Raw genomic sequence first — 27590 nt, forward strand, 5'->3', positions numbered from 1 at the left:
CAGGCTGTGAACTTTAAAGATCCCTCAACAGTTGGAAATCGAACAAAAGCAGGCCTCTGGCCTCTGTCCTGGCGTAATTTCCCTCATTGCACACTGCATAGCATTACCTGTCTTCCTTAGCACACTTAGGTCCTGAAAAGTCCTCCATTCTTTTCAGATTCAGTTCAGTTTGTCTAGCAACTAGTTGTTGAAACTAATGTTGAAGATCCAGTAGCCTATCCTAAGATATATGTATGTAAATGTCTCCTGATAATTGAAAATAGAAAGGTGAAAACTAATGCCAGTATTTCGGAAAATATTTTCAACTTTAAAGACACAGAGATGCCAAATGAATGAGTATCTATCCTGTTGTGGGTTTTATGTTCTATTTTCTGCTCTTAGTCTACCTACTGAAGATGGGACAATGTCATGCTGTGGGCAATAAGGGAAATTTTCATTTTAAAAGTATGTCAACTCAAATCTATTAGTTTGTGATCAATTGTAATGACTTGTATAGCAAATATTGATAAGAACTAGTTCAAACTTCTTTAGATAATCAAAAAGAATTTGATTTCTCCAATCTCATTTTTTTTTCAAATCTGTTCGATGTTCTGAGAGAATTTTGCTCTTTCTTCTTTCCAGTAGATCAGAAATGTTCTGTGTTTGATGTTTTTAAAGAAAGAGATGATCTCTATGGGGATCTTTACTTATTAATCAAAATTGATGAAATCTTACTAATTAGACAAGTAACCGTAGGGGGTCTAATTAATGTTTTTTCACCTTATGATTTGTATTGATTGTCTATTTTCAGACAGAGGAGAGGTTGTTACCAGATTTTCAACAGCCATATATTTTACTAGCCGAGGGGTCACTGTCTGCCGTCAAACATCAAATACCACTGATAGAGTCTGTTTTTAATAAATATGGTGTTGATGTAAAGTTTCATGTTTCAGATGGTAAGACTTGTCGTTCGAAATTCAAAATCAGTAAAAGAAATTATTAAAATCTTACTTCAGACTCCAAATCGGTCAGTTATTTCTAGCTTCTGTTTGGATTTAAGGACCTCACAAGATTACCGATCACTGATCACAGAAACTCCAAGACAAGGTCATTACATCTCAATCATCAGTGGCAGGCCTGTAGCTAGCCCAGGGTCTCAGGGGGGAATGACAAATTTGTTTTAGGGGGCTCAACTTTGTGACTCAACAAGTTATTCAAGTCATAGTTCAATAGTTCTTAAGGCCTTTTCCCCTTGCCCCCCCATTAGCTACAGTCAGTGGATGTTTTATTGTTGGAGAGGGAAATCAACAATAATAATGATATTTGGACTATCAAATAAACATGAGTGTACCTGACACAATGGCATTTCTAGGTAACATTAGTTCAGGAGGTCATGCAGATGCTACAGCTAGCAGGACTTTCATGATGCACTGTTTGAATAAAAAGGGTAAAAATTCTCAATCCGGGAGTTATTGGGAGAAACTAATTGGTATTTTATATTGTACAGGTGTACACAATACAGCTCAGCATCGTAAACTACGAGAAGTAGGAGATCTTTATGACAGTATTGGTTGGTCCATATTACTCTGTTTAAACAACTCTAGTCCAACAGAACCCTGTTACGACATGGCTGATAGACTCTTCCTTAAACAACATCAACGGGTGAGTTACTCTTCCTTAAACAACATCAACGGGTAAGTTACTCTTCCTTAAACAACATCAACGGGTAAGTTACTCTTCCTTAAACAACATCAACGGGTAAGTTATTCTTCCTTAAACAACATCAACAGGTGAGTTACTCTTCCTTAAACAACATCAACGGGTAAGTTACTCTTCCTTAAACAACATCAATGGGTAAGTTACTCTTCCTTAAACAACATCAACGGGTAAGTTACTCTTCCTTAAACAACATCAACGGGTAAGTTACTCTTCCTTAAACAACATCAACGGTAAGTTACTCTTCCTTAAACAACATCAACGGGTAAGTTACTCTTCCTTAAACAACATCAACGGGTAAGTTACTCTTCCTTAAACAACATCAACGGGTGAGTTACCTTCTCCTACCAAATGAAATTGAGAATGAGTGGTATTTTTTTTAGATAATATCAGTCGGGATTCTGACAAGGGTGAATTGAAATTATCATTATTTATTTTAGGTGAATGTAATACCTGAATTACAGGAGAAAATACAAGATATACAGTCACTGTGTTTTACTACATCTACCTCTCAAACAGGTACTGACTTACTTACAAAGACTGTTAGAGGTTTTCTAAATTTTTTATTTTTATCAGGGACACTGATAGCATCGATATGCACCATTCCAATTTTCACAAGTTTGTGGGGTGTGTAGGTTCACTAAAGCTAAGAGTTTTGTGACGTAAATATCATAAAGGTCCTTAAATGTTATCATCAGCTTTTGCGATAGTGACGTCATTTAATTTATGTAAATTTATTTGTTTGTTTATTTATTTGTAAATTTGTTTATTTGTTTGTAAATTTGTTTATTTATTTGTAAATTTGTTTATTTGTAGGGAAATGGTTGAATAACAGTGGTCTAGATTGTGCTGTATTTCCTGATAAAGAGAATAAATTATCTATAAAATGTCAGAATCAATCAGTGTATATGATGGATAAGATGTCCAGTCAGTCTCGTCTCCTACCTTGTCAACATTTATACAATAACAGGTGAGTAAAGGTCATGTTTGTCTTGTAAAAGCCGCATAACAAGAGCCATATTCATTCTGTACATTTGTTATGGGTAGGAGCCGTATTAAGGGATGGACCATCAAACACAGTCCCTTGGCCCTAAGGAGGTCACCGGCCAAAGTACGGTACTCTAATTACAATTTATTTTTTCAAAAATAAGACCCCGTTTGCTCATTTACTCCCCTAAGAGCTAGGTATGACATTTTCAGAGCACCTGTATCTAGTTGGTTCATTATTTAAAAGCTTGTTTGATTGATTGATTGATTGATTGATTGATTTTGGTCAAAGTTTTGAAATCTTCCTTCTTCTTTCCAGAGCTGCAGACCCTGTGAAAACCTCCAGTGTAGGTATTCTACTACCAGAGAATTTATATCACCTGAATGATGAACCACTGGTAGCCATGTTTAATATTCTAGTCATGTCTTTCTCCCCGTTACGAGTCTATCTTCACCCACAGGGACAGGCCTGGGACGGTTTCACAGCTTTCATTGACAGAAAGGTAAGAAGAAATTTATGCAGTTTGAAAAAATATGTAGCTGTCCCATCCAAACAACTATTTTTTTTATAATTTCAACTCCTCTGACCTGCATTTCTGACAGGAGAAAACTGATAGGATTTTTTCAATCCATTATTTCTCTTGTCCCTGACGTGTCACCTGTATCAAGGTTAATGTGATTTCTATCATTTTAACAATCTGGTGCCATAATGTATTTTGAGTGAAGAAGCTATAATGGTTTTTAAAATAGGGAATAATTCTCAATAACTTAGAATGGAAACCAACAGCTTTATAACAAGTTACAGATGTTTTGGATTTGGATTTGGTTAATCTACATATCTTTTACAGAGCAAAAAAATATCTTAGAATTTAAAACAAGTGCAGAAACAGGGTTAAGTTAAAGTGGACATGAATTGTCATATTGTATCACAGGGTAAAATATCATAATACGAATCAAATAATCATATTGAATCATGACTACAAGCATCTTTTGATTTATTACAACACTAGATAGTAGAAGTACTAGATATTGAAATTGCTCTACAGGTTGGAAATTAAAGACTAGGCTATCCTGTTACACATTTTCTCATTGCACACTGCGTACCATTTGTTGTGTAATCAGGAGCGATAAGACGAGATGTAATATTGTCTTTCAAATCTGTTTCAGCCATTGAGAACATTAACTATATCAGAATTACAGTCAGTGATTTCTGATTTAAAAGGTTACGACCACTCTAGAGTTATAATAAACCAACTACAAGATCTAATAGTTACTACCTTGATGAATTTAGAGGCTTTACATTGGTTAAACAACAACAGAATCAGGTGGGTTTTGTTAAAATTATGTTGGAGTTTGAGAAAGCAAGCAGCCATTTATAAAATCACTTCGTTCTAAACATCCTGGGGTCTCTTAATAACTGTTACAATTCTCTTGAAGAAAAAAAATGATAGTTTACCGTTTTCAAATGGTATATTGAAAGTTTGCCATGAATTTTGCCATGATCATTGTATATATCCAGTAGCATTGAACTTTTAACTGCAAACTTTCTGGTGTATTGATGATTATTACACTTATCTTGAATAAAAAAATGATAGTTTATATATTGAAGTCTTCCATGAATTTTCCCCGCATGGCGTTGCCCTTCTTCATTAGCCCACATGGTGCAGAAAAGTAGGACGCAAAATCTCCATTCATCACATTTTTCCATGATCATTGGATAAATCCAAGAGCATTTCCTTCAAATTGTCCTGGAGATCAATGTCAGATCTGAACATTTAAAACCCTTGATCAGACATGACTGGTAAATACAGACAAAAACCCTGGAAATAAGTAATAGATTAATCACTTCATTACATCTGAATATTTTGGTGCCTTAATCAGACCTGGCTGATAAATTTAGACAAATCAGGAGTTCTGGATGTAAGAGATTGATTAATTCCGAATATTTTGTAGCCTTAGTCAGACATGACTGGTAAATATTAGCAATTCAAATTGATTAATTCATGTATATTTTGTAGATGTCCAACTTGTTTCCAGTGGCTAGAAATGGTCACAGTTTTTAATACAACATTTCACCCGTTTATTCTACAGGTAAATATTATTACAATTTCTTCACCTTGACTTCAGGATTTTATCTTCAAAAAGATAAGCTGTTTACTGGTCACCATTCTATCTAAAGCTTTGCTCTTAAAGAAATGTGTAAGAAGTTTTGTCTCCTTGGCTAGTCTCTCCTGAATTGTTAAATCACATGGACAACAGGCTGTGTTATAAGTGTATACAACAAGGGGTCTAGTTTGAAAAGGCTGGAGAGATCTACGTGAACCACTCTACTACAAATATCTACCTTCTCAAAAATATATATATATCATCTTTTTCTAGATTCATCAGTCTAGTACAATAAATACCAAACTCATTTTGACTGGGGTAATTTTGTAGTAAATACATTGTGCTATGGGTAATAACTTGGACAAAAAAAAAATCAAATTTTTCAAAATAATGAGTTAAACAATTATCAACAATATGCTCCGTTAGCCATCAATGGAAATTATTTATTTTATATCAATGCTAGTTATGATCTATTAGTCATAAATGTTGTCAGCTTACATGTGTTATATATCTTTATTCATATTTTTAAGTCATTAACTGGAATATTGAAAGGTGATATTGATTATTATGATATTATCTGGTTAGATTTGATCCATTAGTTACAAATGCGGTCAGCTAATGCATATTCAGTTTTAATGAATATTCATATCCATTTTTTTTAAACAATATCGATAATTATTTATTTTTAGATACGATCCTCGTCCCATCACGGTAAACAATCATCATTAAACGAATATCTCGTTCATCAGAAAATACTGGACAATCTGGCAGCCATGTTGGTTTCCAAGACAACTGTTACTATGGATGTAGGGAAGGGGTTACATGAACTGGGATTAACTCAGATTTTAGGGGTAAGTAAAGGATTATTTCTTACAATTCTTCTGCAAAATCCAAAGTTATTCTGGGAGTGAAAAAGTTGACCTAGATAGTAGTGGCAGTTGTCGCGCGTAAAGGAGACAATGCTTGATGGTACTTCTCTTTAGAGGAGTGTACTATCTATCTACCCTTCATCCCTATTTTGCCATTCTTTGGACGAGAGTTTTGATTGACGGACTAATGTTGCTTGTACAGATTTTTATTCTTTTAATGCTGATTTCATGTCAGGTTTGAATAGAAATGATATATATATCCATATTGATGTTAATATTAAATTAGTTTATCAATTCAATATAGTACGGTATAAACATCAAATCATCATTGAGAGATTTATAACAGGAAACAGAATGGAACGGAATTATTTATTTAATCAACCTGAAACCAAATAAACAATTCAGCATCAAACCTAGGGATATTATCTAATATTATTCTTGCCACTAGTGAGAAATTCAATCCAAATAATGCAAATAAAATTTGATAAACCTATTGAAATAGGAATATATTTGGCAGTAGATTTATAAACAGAATTAGCAGTTAGTTTGTATTTAATATAAAATAACATCCAATATAAATAAAATTAACTCTAGTAGATATCTTTCAACACTTATTCAATTTCTGATATTTTCTTCTGTTCGTTGTATATTTTTATCTAATTCTGTAGGTCTAAAGTAGAGTGCTGGATATCTTGTACGGTTTATTTTAGATGTGTTATTTCTATTACAGTTGTAGATTATAATTTTTGGTAGCTTTCTATGTATATTTCTTTATTTTGACACAAAAAAGTGATTTTCAATTTTACTATTGTCAACTAATTTAGGCTCTCTTTTGGATTTAGCCTTTCTTTATTCACCTAAACTAGAGCATTTCATTTTTAAAATATATTATAAATACATGAAAGATTTCTGTAACAGGAAGGTTCAAACTACTACAAAATGTCGGAGACATTGAATTTTTCATCAGGACAGTGTGCATTATTTATTTTGATTGATATTTTTCAAAATTTATACCAGGGTATGAAAGGTGTGTATTATATATGTAATTATAGGGTATATGAGTTATTATTAATTAATATCATGTCAATAATTCTGTTGAGATTTCTCTTAAGTTAATTTTTGTTTTTGTTTCAGAATCAACAAGTATGTAATAAGGAGAGGTCTGTTTGTTTGATGGAAGATGATTTACATTTTATTTTAAAAAATAGGCAAGAACACATTAATATGGGAAACTTTATTAAGGTAAATCCTTGTTTTAAAGTCAGGGATATCAATTTGTTTGTTTTACCAGTCATGTCTGATTGAAATTTTAAAATGAACTTTGTAGACATCTGAAGATTTTGTTTTAGTTTAAGTGGTATAGAGCAGAGACCTTAACAATTCCTGAAAGGGATGGCCATGGCATCACATATTTTCAGAGATAAATATTCTATTAACTGATCAGTTAGCTAGCCCACTGCAATCTCCAGTGTTGGCTTTATATCCCCTGTAAAAAGTAGCTTAAGATGTAAAAATTATCACAAAATATCATTTTAATTCATAGAGTTTTACAAATCTCAAATTATTTTCTTTCAGCTGTATCCACTAACAACATCAGTAAAATATACCAAGATATTGAAATCTCTATACACAGATATTAATAATACATCAGAGAGTTTCGAACCCTGGGCACAGCAACCCCATTCCACACTATATCTTCATTCCGTGTTGTTAAGTTTAGAAAGATTTTACGCCAATGTTGATAAAGAAGATAGAATAGAAAGATATGATGATATGAACATTCCTATGTTAGTTTTCCTTAAAGTTTGACTTCAGAAGTATTTACAGTGACGTAGAGAGACGTAAAGTGATGTAAAATTCCTTTGTAAAGCACTGGCCAAGGTCACAATAAAGGTTCTTCATCAGCTCCAATAGAAAAGGGGGTCTGAAAAGATACAAATATGAAATATAGATAGATTACAATATATACTTGTTGAATCAGCTGGTATGAAATTTCCTTAATTGCACACTGCATGGTGTTGTAGGACTATATTGAATTGAATATCATTAGACCAATAATCATACAGAACAGGGGGGTGTAAAACTTCAATTCTTTTTATTTTCAGTGATTCCAAACAACCAGTAAAAGATGGTGTTGTTAAAATTGTAGAAAAATCAGAAGAAAAGCTTCCAATCAGAAGAATTGAGGGTAAGAATTGATCTAACTGTATATTCTTCAATTCTAGATATACTACCTATTAGGATGATGTAAGAACTGAAATTTACAAACTTGGTTAAAATGAGTTTTTGTTCATCACCTAGTGTCATAACTATACAACATAATCCAATAAGACTAAGTAATAATTATTAGACTAAGTAATAATTATTAAACTAAGTAATAATTATTAAACTAAGTAATAATTTAGTAAACTAAGTAATGATTTAGTAAACTAAGTAATAATTTAGTAAACTAAGTAATAATTTAGTAAACTAAGTAATAATTCATTAAACTAAGTAATAGTTCATTAAACTAAGTAATAATTTATTAAACTAAGTCATGATTTATTAAACTAAGTAATAATTTATTAAACTAAGTAATAATTTATTAAACTAAGTAACAATTCATTAAACTAAGTAATAATTTATTAAACTAAGTAATAATTTATTAAACTAAGTAACAATTCATTAAACTAAGTAATGATTTATTAAACTAAGTAATAATTCATTAAACTAAGTAATAATTTATTAAACTAAGTAATGATTTATTAAACTAAGTAATAATTTATTAAACTAAGTAATAATTTATTAAACTAAGTAACAATTCATTAAACTAAGTAATAATTTATTAAACTAAGTAATTTTGAAACATGCTTATCATGCTCATTCTAGTCATCTTGAAGATTTTTTTTCACACTGACAGTATTTTTGTTCCAAGTTCTAAGGATTTTTTTTATTTTGTAGATAATTTTACCAAACCACCCTGTGATAAAGGTACGACAATCTTATAGTTATATTTTGATAGATTATAGAAGTATTGAGCACTAATTAATCATTTATGATTGTGGTCAGTAATAATCCACAGTGGCTCTAGAGCTATATGGGAACTATTGTCATTTCACAGACTAGAGATTAGGGTGGTTGAAAGGAAACAAGTTACTATCCAACAGAAGGCACTGGCACAAGTAGAAGTTACATTGTTGTAATTTCTCTTGGTACACAGCATAGAACCATTTCAATTTAATCGTTAGATAATTGATGTAAAAGAAGTATGTTCTCTTCTTGTGACCTTGGCCAGTGCTTCTGTAGGAGAGTATCTTCTATAACACCCAACACCCACAAGACAAACTGGTGGCAAAACATTGAAGTGAAGAGGTTTTCCCAAGAATACTCAAGGATTTGCTCCATTCATTTAGAAGATAGATTTAACTTTATTAACGCTGTTCAGAGAAATACAGATGAGATTTTTATGACATTGAGCATCAGGTATATTTTTTTCCCTGGGAAATCAGTTAATTATTGCAAAAAAATTGTATTTTTTGTTTCAGATCCATCCAGTATGCCTTATTTAGGTCACTTATCAACAGTGCCACCTGTAGAACTAGAACCAGAGTTCTCCCCCTTTCTAACTGACTATACGGCCACTGTGGGTTATAATACATTGTTGATGAAGGTCATGGCCTTTGCTAAAAGTTGTTCATCCCAGGCTAGGCTGGAAGACAAACAAGGAGATAGTGGGTAAGATATCAGTTGTTAATTTTAAATTGTTCCACACTCTGTAACCTAATTACCATGATGCATGTGCATATCATAGCGAGAGTAAATCATAGATTAAGTATACGAAACTAGTGGAGAAATTCATTGCATCACATTTTGATCAAACAGTACATATTTTTTCCAAATGTACAAACTGTTGTTGTTCAGTTGGCCCCAGTAAGGTAGAGTTGTGGAATACACTTTATTACCACTCAATATTATGGTGTCTGTCTGCATTATTCATTATGATGTCTGCATTATTCGTGATGTCCACATTATTTGTGATGATGTCTGCATTATTTGTGATGATGTCTGCATTATTCGTGATGTCTGCATTATTCGTGATGATGTCTGCATTATTCGTGATGTCCACATTATTTGTGATGATGTCTGCATTATTCGTGATGTCTGCATTATTCGTGATGATGTCTGCATTATTCGTGATGATGTCTGCATTATTCGTGATGATGTCTGCATTATTCGTGATGTCCACATTATTTGTGATGATGTCTGCATTATTCGTGATGATGTCTGCATTATTCGTGATGATGTCTGCATTATTCGTGATGTCCACATTATTTGTGATGATGTCTGCATTATTTGTGATGATGTCTGCATTATTTGTGATGATGTCTGCATTATTTGTGATGATGTCTGCATTATTTGTGATGATGTCTGCATTATTTGTGAAGATGTCTGCATTATTTGTGATGATGTCTGTATTATTCGTGATGATGTCTGCATTATTTGTGATGATGTCTGCATTATTTGTGATGAAATTGTCCGCATTATTCATTATGCTGTGCACTGTGTACAGTGATAAAGGTAGATGGTATCTTACCAGTTGTCTGCCTTTATTTCAGAATCTCCAACATCACCCTGGGGATTGGTGAGAATAAAATCTGGATATTTATAGTTGATACGAGCCACAGTGATACGTGGGTGGTTAACACGTATACCATCTTAATAACACGGCACGGTCCAGATATACCTCAACCCTTTATACCAACACAATATTATCAGATCTGTTCTCTAAAACAGGTATAGTATAATATTTAACTAATAAGGGTATAGAAGGGGATTTTACTTCGCTTGAAAAATGGTTTGCTCCCCAATTGTACCCCCACTTTATTTTCTAACAAATCTAAAAATATTATGTCTAAGAATGCACCAAATCAATTCAATTTTTCGAAAATTTTCTTAAGAGAACTCTCTCCAAGAGAGGCTTGATACTATGACGCCTCCACGGAGTTGCCTCATTTTGAATTTAACCTTGACACTTGTCCCTTCATTGAATCAGTCTGCTCCATATTTTTATGCCCAGTTTCGAGAAGCAGGACTGCCACTGTATTTAACAAGCCTTTAGTCGAGGTTCAAGATTTCAAGATTGTCTGAGTATTAAAATATGTAGTTTATATTTAAGATGAAGAGAAGATGATTAAGATAAAAATGATTGAAATTTTGTGTATAATTATAGGATTGTTCACTGCCGTTTTCTATGTGGGATGCATGTGGTCTTCAACAAGTTAACAGTAGATCAAGTTGGAGTCAATTTATAGAGAATCTACAGTCATCATTACCAACGTGTTCTACAGGCAGTGCCCCAGGTCTGTCCCAATTTTATCCTTCTGGTGCTACTTCATTCATGTACCTCTCTTTGATTTTAACTTTTTATCCACTATAATAGGACATGATTTTCTAGACTCTATTCAGAGTGTCCTCTCCAAATTTCAATTTTCTCAATCGGATGATTTTTTCTGCTTTAAATTCAATTTTTCGTTCGTGATTGGCTTTATTGTCTTATTCATCCTACTTTCAATCGATTTTATCAACTGTGAGTTGTATGGTTTAATCCCAGCACACATCAAAATAAAACCTTCTGATATTTCAACCAAGTTTCCCCGTGTCAGTGATACAAATCAAAGGAGCCATTTGGATTAGACAATAATTTGAAACCTCATGTGCTACAAACTCTTCATCCAAATACCAAGAAGAAAAATGTCTGCCGAACTACGGATCTTAAAAGTTATATTTTTATGTGTTTTGATATTTGGATTCTATTAACAGGTGAATGGTACGTACCTTGTAATCAGTGTCGAAACGAGTCCAGTTGTTTCTGGAACAAAGCAAGATGGCAACCATACTCGTGTCAACACCCTGTCATGGAGAGAGATTCTCTTAAACAATGTTTTATTGATAAAAAAGTAAGTTTATTACAATATTTAAATTTAGCGAACCCTTACCATTAATTATAGATCAAAGTTAGTTTTATTTGACAAAAAAGATAAAGAACAGCTGTGTATTTAGTTCTCCAAACTGAAAAACCGCCAAGTTCTTTTGAAGATTTTTAAATCTGTTATGACATCTTTTTTGCTGCTGGTTAGTTTTAGGTCTTGTTTTGAAGTTCATGCTGTAGAAATTAAAAAGAGCACATCTCATGCTGCTGACACATGTTTCAGGGCAGTTAAATTTTAGTTTTGAAAATAGAGGTTAACTTTCTGGACTGTAGGTGTTTAAGTAAAGTATACTATCTCATGATTTTGACCATTGTAGTAGTGGCAGGTGTCGAACATAAAGCAGATCATGCTTGCTCTTTTCAAAACACTTGATGGTACCTCTCTTTGTAGGAGTCCACTACCACACAACTTTTACTTTCGATTATGCCATACTTTAGATGAGATTTTGATTAACGGAATTGTCTTGCTTGTACGGATTTGTTGATACAAACTCACATCAGTAAGGAGTCAACAAGGAGAATAATCCAAAATATGAAGCATGATTGACTAGACCTCACCTTATACTGCTGATACATGTTTCAGATACACAACCCTCATCAGGACAAACATATTATCTTTGTTGTCAATATATTATTATTATTATTATTTGTGGTACTGTTGTGATTATTTCTAGGTATTATTTATTGGAGATTCTACCAACCGAGGAATTCTACATTACGTTACAGAACAGGTTAATGGAACACTGTTAGAGTGGGATAAAACTCACAATCTGAAAGTTTACTCAAATCTTAACGACAACCAAACCATGTTCAGCTTCGCATATTACCCACAATTCTGGTTACCAGCAGAACATCGCCCGGTGTTTGATAAAGCTTTATATCAACTGATGAAACGGTATGTCTTTATAACTATTTAGTTATATTTACTTTACCAGCTGATAGAGCTCAATTTCAACTATCTGTATAGTCATCTAAATATTTACTTTACCAGCTGATAGAGCTCAATTTCAACTATCTGTATAGTCATCTAAATATTTTCTTTACCAGCTGGTAGAGCTCAATTTCAACTATCTGTATAGTCATCTAAATATTTACTTTACCAGCTGGTAGAGCTCAATTTCATCTATCTGTATAGTCATCTAAATATTTACTTTACCAGCTGATAGAGCTCAATTTCAGCTATCTGTATAGTCATCTAAATATTTACTTTACCAGCTGATAAAACTCAATTTCAGCTATCTGTATAGTCATCTAAATATTTACTTTACCAGCTGATAAAACTCTATTTCAGCTATCTGTATAGTTATCTAAATATTTACTTTACCAGTTGATAGAACTCAATTTCAGCTATCTGTATAGTCATCTAAATATTTACTTTACCAGCTGATAAAACTCTATTTCAGCTATCTGTATAGTCATCTAAATATTTACTTTACCAGCTGATAAAACTCTATTTCAGCTATCTGTATAGTTATCTAAATATTTACTTTACCAGCTGATAAAACTCTATTTCAGCTATCTGTATAGTTATCTAAATATTTACTTTACCAGGTGGTAGAGCTCAATTTCAGCTATCTGTATAGTCATCTAAATATTTACTTTACCAGCTGATAAAACTCTATTTCAGCTATCTGTATAGTCATCTAAATATTTACTTTACCAGCTGATAAAACTCTATTTCAGCTATCTGTATAGTTATCCAAATATTTACTTTACCAGCTGGTAGAGCTCAATTTCATCTATCTGTATAGTCATCTAAATATTTACTTTACATGCTGATAAAACTCTATTTCAGCTATCTGTATAGTCATCTAAATATTTACTTTACCAGCTGATAAAACTCTATTTCAGCTATCTGTATAGTCACCTAAATATTTACTTTACCAGCTGATAGAGCTCAATTTCAGCTATCTGTATAGTCATCTAAATACTTACTTTACCAGCTGATAGAACTCAATTTCAAATATCTGTATAGTCATCTAAATATTCACTTTACCAGCTGATAGAGCTCAATGTCAGCTATCTGTATAGTCATCTTAATATTTACTTTACCAGCTGATAGAGCTCAATTTCAACTATCTGTATAGTCATCTAAATATTTACTTTACCAGCTGATAGAACTCTATTTCAGCTATCTGTATAGTCATCTAAATATTCACTTTACCAGCTGATAGAGCTCAATGTCAGCTATCTGTATAGTCATCTTAATATTTACTTTACCAGCTGATAGAGCTCAATGTCAGCTATCTGTATAGTCATCTTAATATTTACTTTACCTGCTGATAGAACTCAATTTCAGCTATCTGTATAGTCATCTTAATATTTACTTTACCTGCTGATAGAGCTCAATTTCAGCTATCTGTATAGTCATCTTAATATTTACTTTACCATCTGATAGAGCTCAGTTTCAACTCAATAGTATTTTTGTATCCAATGTTTTCAATTTATGAATTATTTAAATCAAACATCACTGAAAAAGAGAGTGCTTTGAAATTTATTTGGAAAACTAAATGACTTATTACAAACATGACTATAATTATAGGAGTATGCCTCTACAGAATAATAGTAATACAGTTTTAGTAATTGGAGGTGTACATTGGTTAGGCAAACATCATATAGACGTAGTGAATAAAGCATTAAATAGGTAAGAGGACTGGTTAATGAAGTCTGTTAAGATTTAATTTAAACTGTTGAACAATATAGGAAGCTCTACCAGTCCAGGATTATGTGATATTTTCCAATGCGGCCTGTGAAACAGCCATTCTTTCTGAAAAGTGTTGACTTCACTCTACAGAATCAGCATAATATTCTTTAAAACATGTACTTGTCCTTCTTTTGAAAAGACTTTCATACAACTTTATACTGTGGTGTTGCTAGTAGGGGTACAGGGGTCTTTCAACTCCTAGAAAAATTCCATGCCCACTTCATTCCTAAGAAATGTCAAATATGACAAAGATGTTTTAAGTTAGGCGTCAGAATGCACCAAATTAAACTGTTTTTAAATATTTTTATGGGGGGAGAACCCCCTTAGACCAACAGTGTTAAGGTTGCAGCAATAGCACTTTTTGAAATCTTAAGCTAACAGTGGCCCACCCATTTTGTCAGTCTGCCCTTTATATAGAATAAGATATTTGTTGATATCTTTCTCGAGTTTGTTGGAATAATTATTTAAAAGTTTAAGTATATAAGTATTTATTATTTTTATTTTGTAGAGAAGGTTTAACTGGGATTAGACTGGTAATAAAAGGGTTAGGAGCAGGTTTTCATCAACCTGTTAGTGGTGTTCATTGTTTAACACAGGTTAGTATATACTCTAAATTACTTACAACTTACATCACTATAACTATACATACTTGATTGAAAAGTGTTTGACTGAGGTCAGTATATACTCTAAATTACTTACAACTTACATCACTATAATTATACATACTTGATTGAAAAGTGTTTGACTGAGGTTAGTATAAACTCTAAATTACTTACAACTTACATCACTATAACTATATATACTTGATTGGAAAGGTTTGACTGAGGTTAGTATAAACTCTAAATTACTTACAACTTACATCACTATAACTATACGTACTTGATTGGAAAGTGTTTGACTGAGGTTAGTATAAACTCTAAATTACTTACAACTTACATCACTATAACTATATATACTTGATTGAAAGGTTTGACTGAGGTTAGTATATACTCTAAATTACTTACAACTTACATCACTATAACTATACATACTTGATTGGAAAGGTTTGACTGAGGTTAGTATAAACTCTAAATTACTTACAACTTACATCATTATAACTATACATACTTGATTGGAAAGGTTTGACTGAGGTTAGTATAAACTCTAAATTACTTACAACTTACATCACTATAACTATATATACTTGATTGAAAGGTTTGACTGAGGTTAGTATATACTCTAAATTACTTACAACTTACATCACTATAACTATATATACTTGATTGGAAAGTGTTTGACTGAGGTTAGTATAAACTCTAAATTACTTACAACTTACATCACTATAACTATATATACTTGATTGAAAGGTTTGACTGAGGTTAGTATAAACTCTAAATTACTTACAACTTACATCACTATAACTATATATACTTGATTGGAAAGGTTTGACTGAGGTTAGTATAAACTCTAAATTACTTACAACTTACATCACTATAATTATACATACTTGATTGGAAAGGTTTGACTGAGGTTAATCCAAACTCTATATTACTTACCGGTACAACTTGCAAATGCCCCTTTTTTTAATTTCAGTCTGATCATGAGAAGTTATTGAACCATAATCGTGTTTTACTAGATTACGCTTCTAAAAATAGATATCATGTTATCGACACGTTCAATATGACCATGGCCAGATATAAAGATTTCCTGCAGGGCAAGTGTGCCTGTCATTTTCACCGGGTGAGTCAATTTATGTTTTAGGGCAAACCTAGTGGCGGTGCCAGCTTCCTGAGACTGGCGGTACAAATAGGGCGCAAACTGACTCAATATAAATAGAAAGTAAATTTCTACTTTGAAGTATTTTAATGGAATGATGCGATTTCCGTATATTTCTAGTTCTTTTGAAAACTATTTACTTTATCCTAGATCCAAATCAACCCCTAGTGTAAGACCTGTATCATATTAGGATCTGGTTGATTGTACCACCAGAACAACTAGATTATTCCAAGTCTGAAGGGTTAAAAAGGTATTATCTTGACCTATACCAGTCAATGCTACTGAAAACAGAAACAATGTCAGCTTTTTGAATCAATGGAGAAGACTCTCTTTGACTATTTGTTAATTTTATTTTCCATTTGTAGGTATCACTAGTAAAAGAAAATACAAAAACCAGACATTCTGTTGACCAGCCTCAATATCATGTAGAAGGGGAGATAAATGCTGTTTATTCAGAGATGACTATAAATGAGATTTGTCGTCCAGGATGAGTTGGTAAAACAGAAACCTGCTGTCAAAATTAACTGATTATTCATGACAGAAACAAGCATATATTATCATATATCACTCAAGAAGTATTGCCTCTTCTGCATTATTCAGCCATAGTTAAAACCTGAGAGTCTTAAGCTATCTGAGTTAAGCTATGTGACTTGAGCTATCTGAGTTAAGCTATCTAGGTTGAGCTATCTGAGTTGAGCTATCCGAGTTGAGCTATCTGGGTTGAGCTATCTGGGTTGAGCTATCTGAGTTGAGCTATCTGAGTTGAGCTATCTGGGTTGAGCTATCTGGGTTGAGCTATCTGGGTTGAGCTATCCGAGTTGAGCTATCTGGGTTGAGCTATTTGAGTTGAGCTATTTGAGTTGAGCTAACTGAGTTAAGCTATCCGAGATGAGCTATCTGGATTGAGCTATCTGGGTTGAGCTATCTGAGTTAAGATATCTGAGTTAAGATATCTGAGTTAAGCTATCTGAGTTAAGCTATCTGAGTTAAGCTATCTGAGTTGAGCTGTCCGGGTTGAGCTATCTGAGTTGAGCTGAGTTGAGCTATCTGGGTTGAGCTAACTGAGTTAAGCATTATGTTACCATGTATAGCTTTAAGAGAATTCCGCCAGTAAAAATGGTACAAGGGTCACCTACCACAGAAATATAGTTGAAATCACCAAAGCTTCAGAGAAATGTGATAAAGGGACATATAGTGTATGGAATTTGACTCATGAGGATTGTCAACTAATAGACAAATGACAAAATGGTGCTAGAATTGAAATAATTTAATACAGATTTCAGGGTTCAGCCAGATATACTGTGGTATCAGATAACCCTGAACAAATATTAGGACAAATTTTCATAATAGTATTATATATATGGACTGTGCTACATGTGAGTTTCAAAGTTAAGAAAAAACAACAATAAATATGAGATCCTATTTAGATAATCCTACAAATAACTTAAAACTTTTGTGATAGTGCTCCATAATGCTTCGTTTTCTGGAATATTTGATATTTGACTGAATATTGGAATGGTGCATATTGAAACTATTAGTGTCCCTGATACATTATGCATTATATACTGTCCGATGAATATTATCATGAGTGTCACGGTGCTAAAAAAAACAGTGTTAAAACCAAAAGTGTTCAGAATATTTTTTATTCAAAAGCCTAGTCTAGTCTACTTCTTACATGATTTCAGGACCTTTACCCTGCTGTCAGATGGTATTTCATTGGTTATTTAGTCCAACTTACCTTAAAGGGATTGTAAAGAAAGAGGCTTTCTAAATTGTTTAAGTGTCGGAGATGGTATCGGCGTCCCCGATATACATAATAATTTTAGAAAACCTCTTTACAATCTCTTTAATGGATTTAACTAGTCATTCAGGTTTTCCTCTAGAATTCTATTTGGAAGCTATGACAGTAGGCTACATCACGTAACACGGTGGGAATTTCAACTAAAAGGGGTGGATATACCTGCTACTTTCTCAACAAAGAAAACAAATCTACCGAATTCTGCAAAAAGACGATGACCGACCTAATATCCAAATGAAAATGAACAATGGCGTTTCTTATAATACGGTGCCAGTGAAAGTACGGGTGGGGATTTTAGGTTGTAACATTGCGGTTAAGCAATGTTACGAAAGCACAGGCACAGGCATGTAGGCGGAGTGATGGTTTGGTTCCCCAGTTGTACTACCATCTCATTTCTTAATTTATTTTCAAATTTAGAAATATGATTTCTATACGCTTTTGCGCACACATTTTTAGTCGAAATGCAACAAATCAATGCTATTTTTTTGGCATTTTTTTAGAACTCTCAGACGCATCGATCGTGGAGTCTTGCTGTGATTGCGCCTCAACAGAGTTGCCTAATGATTCAACCTTGTCAGTTGTTCCTCATTCAGTCAATCTGCCCCCTGTTTGTACCCCCTGCAGTTTCGGGAGGCTGGTGCCGCCACTGCCTGTAAGCCCCCTTGAAAAACGCCCTGATGTGCCAAAAAGATTATAACCACCCATTCAGAGATCTATTTATTATTAAGGGAAACATGTAAAATTTCTATATATTTTTATATTGTCATATCAATATTAGCCTAATAAAACATTCTCTAAATATTCCACCGGGTTTTTATTTCGAGTCACGTGATTCGACATATTCTTAGCTGATTCATAACCACTTCCTTACTTTTTTACAGAATTCGTAATAGCCTCTTGAAATCCGTATTGAATTCTTGACAATATTTATACCTGAATCGCCAACGGGTATGTACTGTATAGATATACAAGAATCCCTGCTGTTGCAGGTATCAATACAATTTTATAGTCTTGGATCTTCCCCTGCACTGTTGATTAGTTGTTGTCTTAATAGGAGGCAACAACAATACCGTCGCATTCAGGGCTGGAGATACAATCTTGAATACATTGTGTAGTATTTTCTGGCCCTTGAAAACGTTGTTTCACTGATAGCTAGGAAAGCTAGAACAATCAGTAAAATATTGTCGTGGTGCCATCATAGTTAACCTGTCTTTGAGTGAACAGAATCAGCCAAGTTGACCAGTTTATATACATCCTAAAATCTTTCAATCAAAAATACGAATACTAAATTAACAATAAAATAAATTGCTTATAAGAAAATTAATTTGTATGTTATGAATTCGGTTAACGAATGCCCAGGACGTCGTCCGACACGTAGGTCTATTCCGGAACAGATGTTATCTCATTTTACCATCATTTATTTCTGTTAACCTTCAAATGATCATGAAGGGTATCTTTTGACCTGATAATGCGGTCTGGGTGAGACCTGACGCCCGACAGATCTGACCAACCCTTTTCTTGGGTTTGATATATAGATGGGGTATCGGCACGTTTCACTGTGTTTAAAGCTAAATTTGTCCTAAATTTTGGTATCTATACATTGAACCATTAAAGAGCCCCTCAAGACAGTTGAATATTTGGAGGTCTGATCTACAGACTGAATACATGTTATTTTTATAATATTTTTGAGAGTAGGTTCGCCTAATCTGTATTCTGTAGGTCTTTCAGAGTTTCTCAACTGGCGGCACGGTGCTCATCTGTGGTATATCATAGAACTAAAACACAGACACCTGTTTCTATCAATAATCTACTCTCTCTATGATAGTATATACATGTTCTTTTAGTGACAGTATAATGATCATAGGAACATGTTGCCTCCCCAGAAAAATAGTTTTACCCCCAAAACATGATTTGGATCATTTTGGCCTCAAATATTTTGTCAAAATCAGAATGCACCGAATCAATTCATTTTTTCGAAAACTTTCTTGGAAGACCCCTCCTAGTCCCCACCAATGAATCATTCGAGAGGCTGGTGCCGCCACTGTTTTAAGTAAAAAAAAGTTTTTTTTAGGTATAAAGGGACATAACCCAATTTAATGAAATCAAAATAAATTTAAGTAACATATTTACACTTATATTACATATAGTTGACATTTGTTAAAACACAAAAAATACAAAAAAATAAGGCATTGTTTAAACCTATTGTAAGATTATTTCTCATCAAACTGATGAATTGTAACCATCCATCTACATTTCTGATTTACACACGAATACAAATGTAACAAAGTAAAATCACACACACACACACACCCCCTAACTACAAGTATCCAGTTCTGATACAATTCATGCATAAAGTGAAAGAAAAGATTTCAAGACACATTGATTCATTTAAAACAATGATTCACAAGGAAAGTTGATAGAACTCAGTTTCAGCTATCTGTATTGTCATTTAAATATTTACTTTACCAGCTGATAGAGCTCAATTTCAGCTATCTGTATAGTCATCTAAATATTTACTTTACCAGCTGATAGAGCTCAATTTCAGCTATCTGTATAGTCATCTAAATATTTACTTTATCAGCTGATCGAGCTCAATTTCAGCTATCTGTATAGTCATCTAAATATTTACTTTACCAGCTGATAGAGCTCAATTTCAGCTATCTGTATAGTCATCTTAATATTTACTTTACCAGCTGATAGAACTTAATTTCAGCTATCTGTATAGTCATCTAAATATTTACTTTACCAGCTGATAGAGCTCAATGTCAGCTATCTGTATAGTTATCTAAATATTTACTTTACCAGCTGATAGAGCTCAATGTCAGCTATCTGTATAACATGAGGTCCTTCGTGATTAGTTTTAGGGTAAATTAAGACAAGCCTCGTTAAAAACTTAGTTTATGTGGGATTACATAAACCACAGATGTCTGATTGAAAATTGGAATGGTCCCTGATACACATAAACAATTTAGAAAACCTCTCTACAATCTCTTTAAGCAAATGTCAAGATGACTGTTTCTCTTTAAATAAATACTCCACTCAGTATGTTCTTGGCACAGGAGAGTCATATAATTTCCTGAGTATAATCAGTCTGAATTAGACTGTAGTCTATGAGCAGCTAATCTTTCAATGTCATCTAAACTTAGTGATGACACACCTTTCTCAAAATTCTGAAAAAAAAGAAAACAAATAAGTTTTTAAAATAAAGATTTCCTGTAAAATATTCCACTGTTCATCTCACGCTAATGTTTAATTAGTCTTCTTACTTCTTACTTACTTACTTATTTTGAAGGCCAAGTAGATAAAAATGAAATGAATGGAGTTTTATGTCCTACTTTTCTGCACCATGTGGGCTAATGAAGATAGAAAGCCAAGTAGAAAGGATTGACTTGGTCATAATATAAATAGAATAAATGTTAACCCCTCTTCTTCATTTCACTCTAGAAAAATTGTTTGTTTCCCCCATTTGTACCTCTCCCCACATCATTACAAACAAATTTTTAAATAAGATTTTTATACATTTTTGCCCCAATATATTTATCTGAATGAACCAAATCAATTCCTCAAGAGAATGTTTGAGCCTAAGCATTCCATGGAACTGCTGCAGTTTGAACCTCAATTTCAAAAGTTGACGAAGTCAGTCTGCTGCCCCCTTTTTGCACACCAGTCTCCTCAAGAAGCAGACATTGCCACTAGTTACAGCAGGAAAGACAAATACATTTTGAAAACTAATCAGCTGATTACTGTGTACACAAAAATAATGATTAAAACACCAATCTATATCTTACCTTTATAAATTCTTTTAAAACCAAATCTGCATCTTTTTCTTTAAAATGTCTTTTTAAAAACACTGATAGTTTTTTCCAGTTGGGGGAGGAGACTACAAACGATTCCTGAATATCTGTCTTTTTCACCGTTAACATAATTCTAGCGCCATCTTTAATATCATAATCACAAAGCTTCTTATTGTCTGCAAATAGAGAAGAATAAAATATCTAGAGAGAAGTAAACAAATAACTAAAAGGGATAAACTAGAGGTACACTGAAGGAATATTGAGTTATCTCATACTTTGCTTCAACATATGACAATATTTCTTTAAAAAAACCAAGTAACAGTACTACCTGTTAATATTTTGCCTTTTAAAGTTAATCTTTGACTAGGAACTGGTACTGATAATAATGCTGAAACTTGTTCTTTAATATCTGTTACAAGACTACTGGGGGAGGCCTGCAATTAGAAACAAAGAGTGTGGATTCAAAACAGTAAGATGGATAAAATTAACAGAGGCCAGAGCAAATCACATCAAGTTTTCCAGGAGCTTTTCAATAAAAGCTTAGATCTAGATGTTGATCATATCTGCTCTTCATGGTGTTCAGTCAACTCGTCTCCACGTCAACTCGTCTCCAGGTCAACTCATCTCCACGTCAACTCGTCGCCAGGTCAACTCATCTCCACGTCAACTCGTCGCCATGTCAATTCGTTAACATGTCTACAAAGTTAGTTAAATCGTCTACAACCAGCAAATATTGTAGACAAGTGGCAAGATATTACTCTTCATTACTCATTTTGTCAATCTTGATAAAAAAGGTAAACTGATGAAATCACTGACTCAGACTGTTTACTGAGTGTTTATGTTGATCCACCTAACAATCAACCACCCCACCTCTATCCCCCGACCTAATACTTCTTTTACAGGTATCCAGTAAAAACAGTAACATGTCAAAACGGTAACAAATTTAAATAGTCAAAACGGTAAAAAGATCTGCCAAAGCACATCGTTGGACTAATTTTCCAGCCCCTCTCTCTACCACTGATGCCATTTACCAGGATAAAATAAGATATAACAATATAACGAGATGACATGTAGACGAGTTCACTAGACACCATATACCTGGCCTTACATACCAGGCCCTGCAAGTATTTATTCAGATTCAGATTGTCAATTGGATCGCTTTGAAGTCTCTATAGGCCTATAAGCTTATAGGCTGATATAAACCAGGAAATTAGGTTACAGTAGATGAAATTCTTTCTTCGAATATGAGTAAACCAACTTACAGAAACGACACATTCTTCGCCATTCAAAACTTTCACTGTCAGGTGCATTTTGAATGAAAAATACGAACTGTTTTTTTCAGAAAGTTGGGAAATTGAAAGTCAGTTTCTGTTTTGGTTGTCGTAAATGGTGAATCCCGTCATGGCGTAGTGATTTCTTATCCACATTACCAAGTTAAAATTCTCTGTTAATCGTCAAACTATTTGCTAAATTTTGTCGATTTGGAAAGATTATTAAAAAGATTCCTTTAGATGTATTTTGTCTTTTTAAAAACGATTACTTCAAATTCTTACAATAATTGGGGAATCCCTTGAACTATATTTCACCACTTTCCTAAATGAACAACGTAGCCGTTGTTGGGAGGATATATCTTTTCAACTTACTCCCTTGTACATAATGATAACATCTGAACTTCTATGTTTTAAAAGTATAAATTAATAAATTACTCCAAAATGATTAAAATCACAATTCATTTTAAGTTTTTCAACATAATTTGATAAAAAACGGTTTAATTTCTAGAAAGTACAGTCATTTTGGTAATCCATCACGAGGGCGTAAGGCTAGATCATTGAACAGCCTTCATTCACGGCATTCTTCTCTGACTGGCTGGCGATCTGCTGCATTCTCACTGGCTGTAACATTGACCAACCAATTTCTCAAGCTTCTCTCAATCATTCAGGTTTGTTGTTGTGATCCTGTAGCCAATGATTTCCACGTGTATCTGATTTAAATTAACTTCGATCTCCAAGAAAATCCAAGAATGAAGTTAACTCGGAAAATTATTAAGTTTTCCTTCCGCATTCGTCATGTAAAAAATATCGCCCACCGCCATTTTTCTTTTGTGACTTGAAAGTTGAGACTCTGAAAACAGTTTTGTTTTGTACACGAATTGGCAGTGCGTTTAATTTGTCAACAAAATATAAAACAAAAGACACATTAATCTGATAGAATATATTTGGAAATGGTTTGTTTATTAACTTGTGCAATAATGTATTAATTTTTATTATTATTAGGGTCTTCAGGTAAAGTTTAGGCAATGGCAAAAAAATTTTTTTTAACTTCCTTGTCCATGACTGGCGAAAATGACCAGGTGCCAATAATGTTTTTATCTGTTTAGTTAGGTGATGATAGGATTTGAAACTGACACCTGACTGACTTTCGAAGCACTGGCAGTGACATCTGTGGCTGTGCTAGCCTTGCGAGATTAGGGACGGAGGTACAAATAGGCTTAGGATGAATTTAGAATGCAGAAACAATTTGGAGACGTCTTTTCCGAATTTTAATGGTGCAAATCTATGCTATCACTGTCCCCGATACACATGAAAAGTTTCAAGAAGCCTCTTTACAATCCCTTTGTTACAACCATATTATAATGTTTTTTTACAGAATGGAAGGTGGAGGAGATAGTGGTAATGATAATAGTATGAGTGATTCATTTCTCACTAATCAACCATTCGTTGTTGAAGGTAAACTTAAATTTCTTCAAAACATATCTCAGATTCTCTGCAGTAAGGTACCGGCAACAGTTTCATTGATGTACTTGAAGTTGAAAAGTGATCAAGTGCTCGAGTTGAAAGCCCACACTGGGTTTAGTTTCAGAAGCACTGGTTGGGGAATCAGAATATTTCTGAAGTTGCAGAGGATTCAAACCCATAGCACCTGGTAGATGACAATCGAATTGCTTTTACTCTATTATTTTGATTGTTGAAGGATGTTCAGGGTAAGAATTTTAAGTTGATAAGTGATCAGGGTAGTGATGTCTGTAATATTTTGAAGTTGATAAGTCCTCAGGGTAGTGATGATGTTATGGTATTTGTAGGTGATGTAGAAGAAGGAATAGGATCAGGGGATGGAGATGAGGATGTAGGAAATAGTGAACCATTACGAGAACAGGTACTGTTTATATTTATATAGCTATATCTGTTTTAATTATTCCAGAGCTAAGGTGATACCATCTTCACAATGTCAACTTTGTCTAATACCTTGACTACGGTGGCCACTTTCATGGTATCACAAAATGCCTGGAAATGAGCGATTTGACTGGATTGTATGATATAGTTTATCAGAGCCCTCAACAGAAATGCTATAAACATTATGATTTTGTGTTCACAGAATTTCTATTGAGGGCTCTGTTTGACTGTACTACCTGTATTACAATCTAATTTAATAGCTGCATTACTGGTACTGAGACACATTTTCAATTTGTTGAAAGCTATAATAAAAATAAAAACATGTTCTTATGGTATGAGGTCTGTCTGATTAATCAAGTCAGAATATGATCATGAATATTATAAGTTATGTCATTATGTTGTCGTTATATTTTCAGGATAGATTCCTGCCTATAGCGAATGTAGCTAGGATTATGAAGAAATCAGTTCCTACGACAGGCAAGGTAAGAATTGAAAACAGACTGTAGTTTAGTCAGTAAGATCATTGAAATCATAACATTATTACAAATCTGTATTTTGGTCTTGTTCAATTTGGATATTACTCACCCCAGCTGTAAAGACGTTTGGCTAAGGATTAGTTGAACAGATTTCACTGGAAAACGTCCTGTATATGTGTAAAGAACTGTTAGTCAACATGTATATTCTGTTTATTAGTGTAAAGAACTGTTTTAAACTGTGTTTATTTTGTGTTATGTTATTATAGATAGCTAAAGATGCCAAGGAATGTGTACAAGAATGTGTTTCAGAGTTTATTAGTTTTATTACTAGCGAGTATCCTTTTATAAATCATAAGGCACTCTGGTGATGATGATGAGAAATCAGCGATATATTATGATAACTGAAATGTTTAATATTTTATAAATTAAGTATAACAGACATCACTATGATTATTGGTAGTTTCGGTTTGCTTAACTCTATCAAAACTGGATGTAAATGAAATAAAATGCCCTATACCCTGAGTAATATAATTCAAACCATATGACGTTAATGTTATCATTTTATAACGCACTCCGGTTTATATCATGTAATGATGATGTAAAGATAGAAAGATTATCAGTTTGGTGTTGTCGTTGACTTCGAATAAAAAACCAATTGTTAAGCATTGCCGAATAGATCCTCAATGATCTAGTACAAGATTTACAACGAACATCACTCATGAATAGTCTTTAATTCTTATCTATAAAACTGTAACCTTAACTGTATAATAGAGCTAGTGAGAGATGTCATCAAGAAAAGAGAAAGACTATTAATGGAGAAGATATATTATTTGCTATGTCTACATTAGGCTTTGATAATTATGTTGAACCATTAAAATTATATCTACAGAAATACAGAGAGGTTTGTGTTATTTTCAATTTTAGACCAGGGGTCTTATTCTCAAAAATATTAAAAATGATTTAAGTGTCAAGGTCATCTGATTAGTCGGTCATTAAATTGATTTTTAAAATATATTTTATTATCCTATCTTGCACTGTAATTCTTAAAATCAATACTTCCATTCTACGTAATTGTATAAGAACTGTATGTCCAAATTTGATAGTGAAAGGTCATACAGATAGCTGAAGATGAGTTCTATTAGCTGTTAAAACAAATTATTAGACAACTAATGCGTGAAAAATTACCTGAACGTGACTTTCTTATTAAAATACTTTGAAATATTGAAATATTTTGTCTGTTATAATTTCAGTCAGCTAAAAGTGACAAAACTACCGGAGGAACTGGTGGGCAGGAAACAACATTAGATGAATTAACAGAAGAATCATTCGGTTTGTATTCTTCTTTATTTCATGTTTGTAGTAAATTATTTAGTGGAAAATATAAAATTATGTTCTTTCTTGTAAAATTGGGAGGTAAAAGCTCCAGAACACCAGTCTATCAACTAATTTTAATGACTGATGATTCTGCTTGTAGACAAAATTGTCCTTGAGGTTATTCTTCAATGAATAGCTTTAAACTCTTGATTTCAAGTACAAAGATTTTCACTCAAATATATACTGTGCTTTGTCTTGCTAATGAACCAAGAAATACAATAGCGAAAACAGTGATGTTAGGCTATGTTTATGATATATAATAATGATGTTTGTAGTAAATCATTAAACTGTTTTCAAGGATTGTTCTGTTAGACTATGTTATGATGTATAATAGTGATGTTTGTAGTAAATCATTAAACTGTTTTCTATGATAGTTCTGTTAGGCTATGTTTATGATGTACTATAGTGATGTTTGTAGTAAATCATTAAGTTATTATTTATTACAGGAAATACAATACTATCCGATCAGAATAATGTTATATATACAACTGCCTATCCTACACAAGTACAAGGGGTGAGTTTTTATAGTCTTGATTATTCATTCTTCTATTCAATTAAACTTGTGATGTATTCGTTACCTTCGAAAAAATTGAACGTGGGAATTTTGCCAGTAGAAAATAACATTCCAAAAGACAATATTCAGATGATCTTGTGCTTTGTAACTAGCTTTAAAGTTCTCATCCATTTCAACTTGACGATTACATCTTATTCCTTTACTGAAATTCATTTCCTGTTTCTAAAACAAACTGTCCTGATTAGTTCTTGTTCTTAACTTACAAGATCTTTGACGTTTTCTTATTTTCCAGTATTATAAATGTTATGTGTATCTGTTAAAATATTTCATTTTTTGTCTTTCCAGATTCCACAGCAATTGAACTTTGCCTAGTCACTGCC

The 27590-nt window shown here is 33.0% G+C and overlaps 3 protein-coding genes across 3 annotated transcripts; 2 read left to right on the forward strand and 1 right to left on the reverse strand.

Moving 5' to 3' along the window:
- Positions 1-395: 395 nt before the first annotated feature.
- On the forward strand, positions 396-16575 carry LOTGIDRAFT_174209 (hypothetical protein; the record flags this gene model as incomplete). The annotated part of the gene is made up of 23 exons (XM_009052539.1): positions 396-444; positions 622-725; positions 791-935; positions 1487-1641; positions 2136-2214; positions 2512-2665; positions 3002-3185; positions 3850-4007; positions 4701-4773; positions 5478-5639; positions 6792-6899; positions 7233-7444; positions 7763-7845; positions 8598-8627; positions 9182-9371; positions 10253-10430; positions 10867-10996; positions 11457-11593; positions 12300-12520; positions 14168-14269; positions 14838-14925; positions 15902-16048; positions 16450-16575. 23 exons carry the CDS (start codon positions 396-398, stop codon positions 16573-16575), a joined length of 3015 nt encoding a protein of 1004 aa, XP_009050787.1.
- A 4393-nt stretch (positions 16576-20968) lies between these two features.
- Positions 20969-22986, reverse strand: LOTGIDRAFT_174210 (hypothetical protein; the record flags this gene model as incomplete). The annotated part of the gene is made up of 4 exons (XM_009052540.1): positions 20969-21052; positions 21671-21852; positions 22005-22110; positions 22939-22986. 4 exons carry the CDS (start codon positions 22984-22986, stop codon positions 20969-20971), a joined length of 420 nt encoding a protein of 139 aa, XP_009050788.1.
- Positions 22987-25241: 2255 nt separating this feature from the next.
- Positions 25242-26286, forward strand: LOTGIDRAFT_142831 (hypothetical protein; the record flags this gene model as incomplete). Its single annotated transcript, XM_009052541.1, has 3 exons — positions 25242-25328; positions 25589-25656; positions 26094-26286. 3 exons carry the CDS (start codon positions 25242-25244, stop codon positions 26284-26286), a joined length of 348 nt encoding a protein of 115 aa, XP_009050789.1.
- Positions 26287-27590: the final 1304 nt, after the last annotated feature.

The sequence above is a fragment of the Lottia gigantea genome (genome assembly GCF_000327385.1).
Source record: "Lottia gigantea unplaced genomic scaffold LOTGIsca_186, whole genome shotgun sequence".
NCBI lineage: Eukaryota > Metazoa > Mollusca > Gastropoda > Lottiidae > Lottia > Lottia gigantea.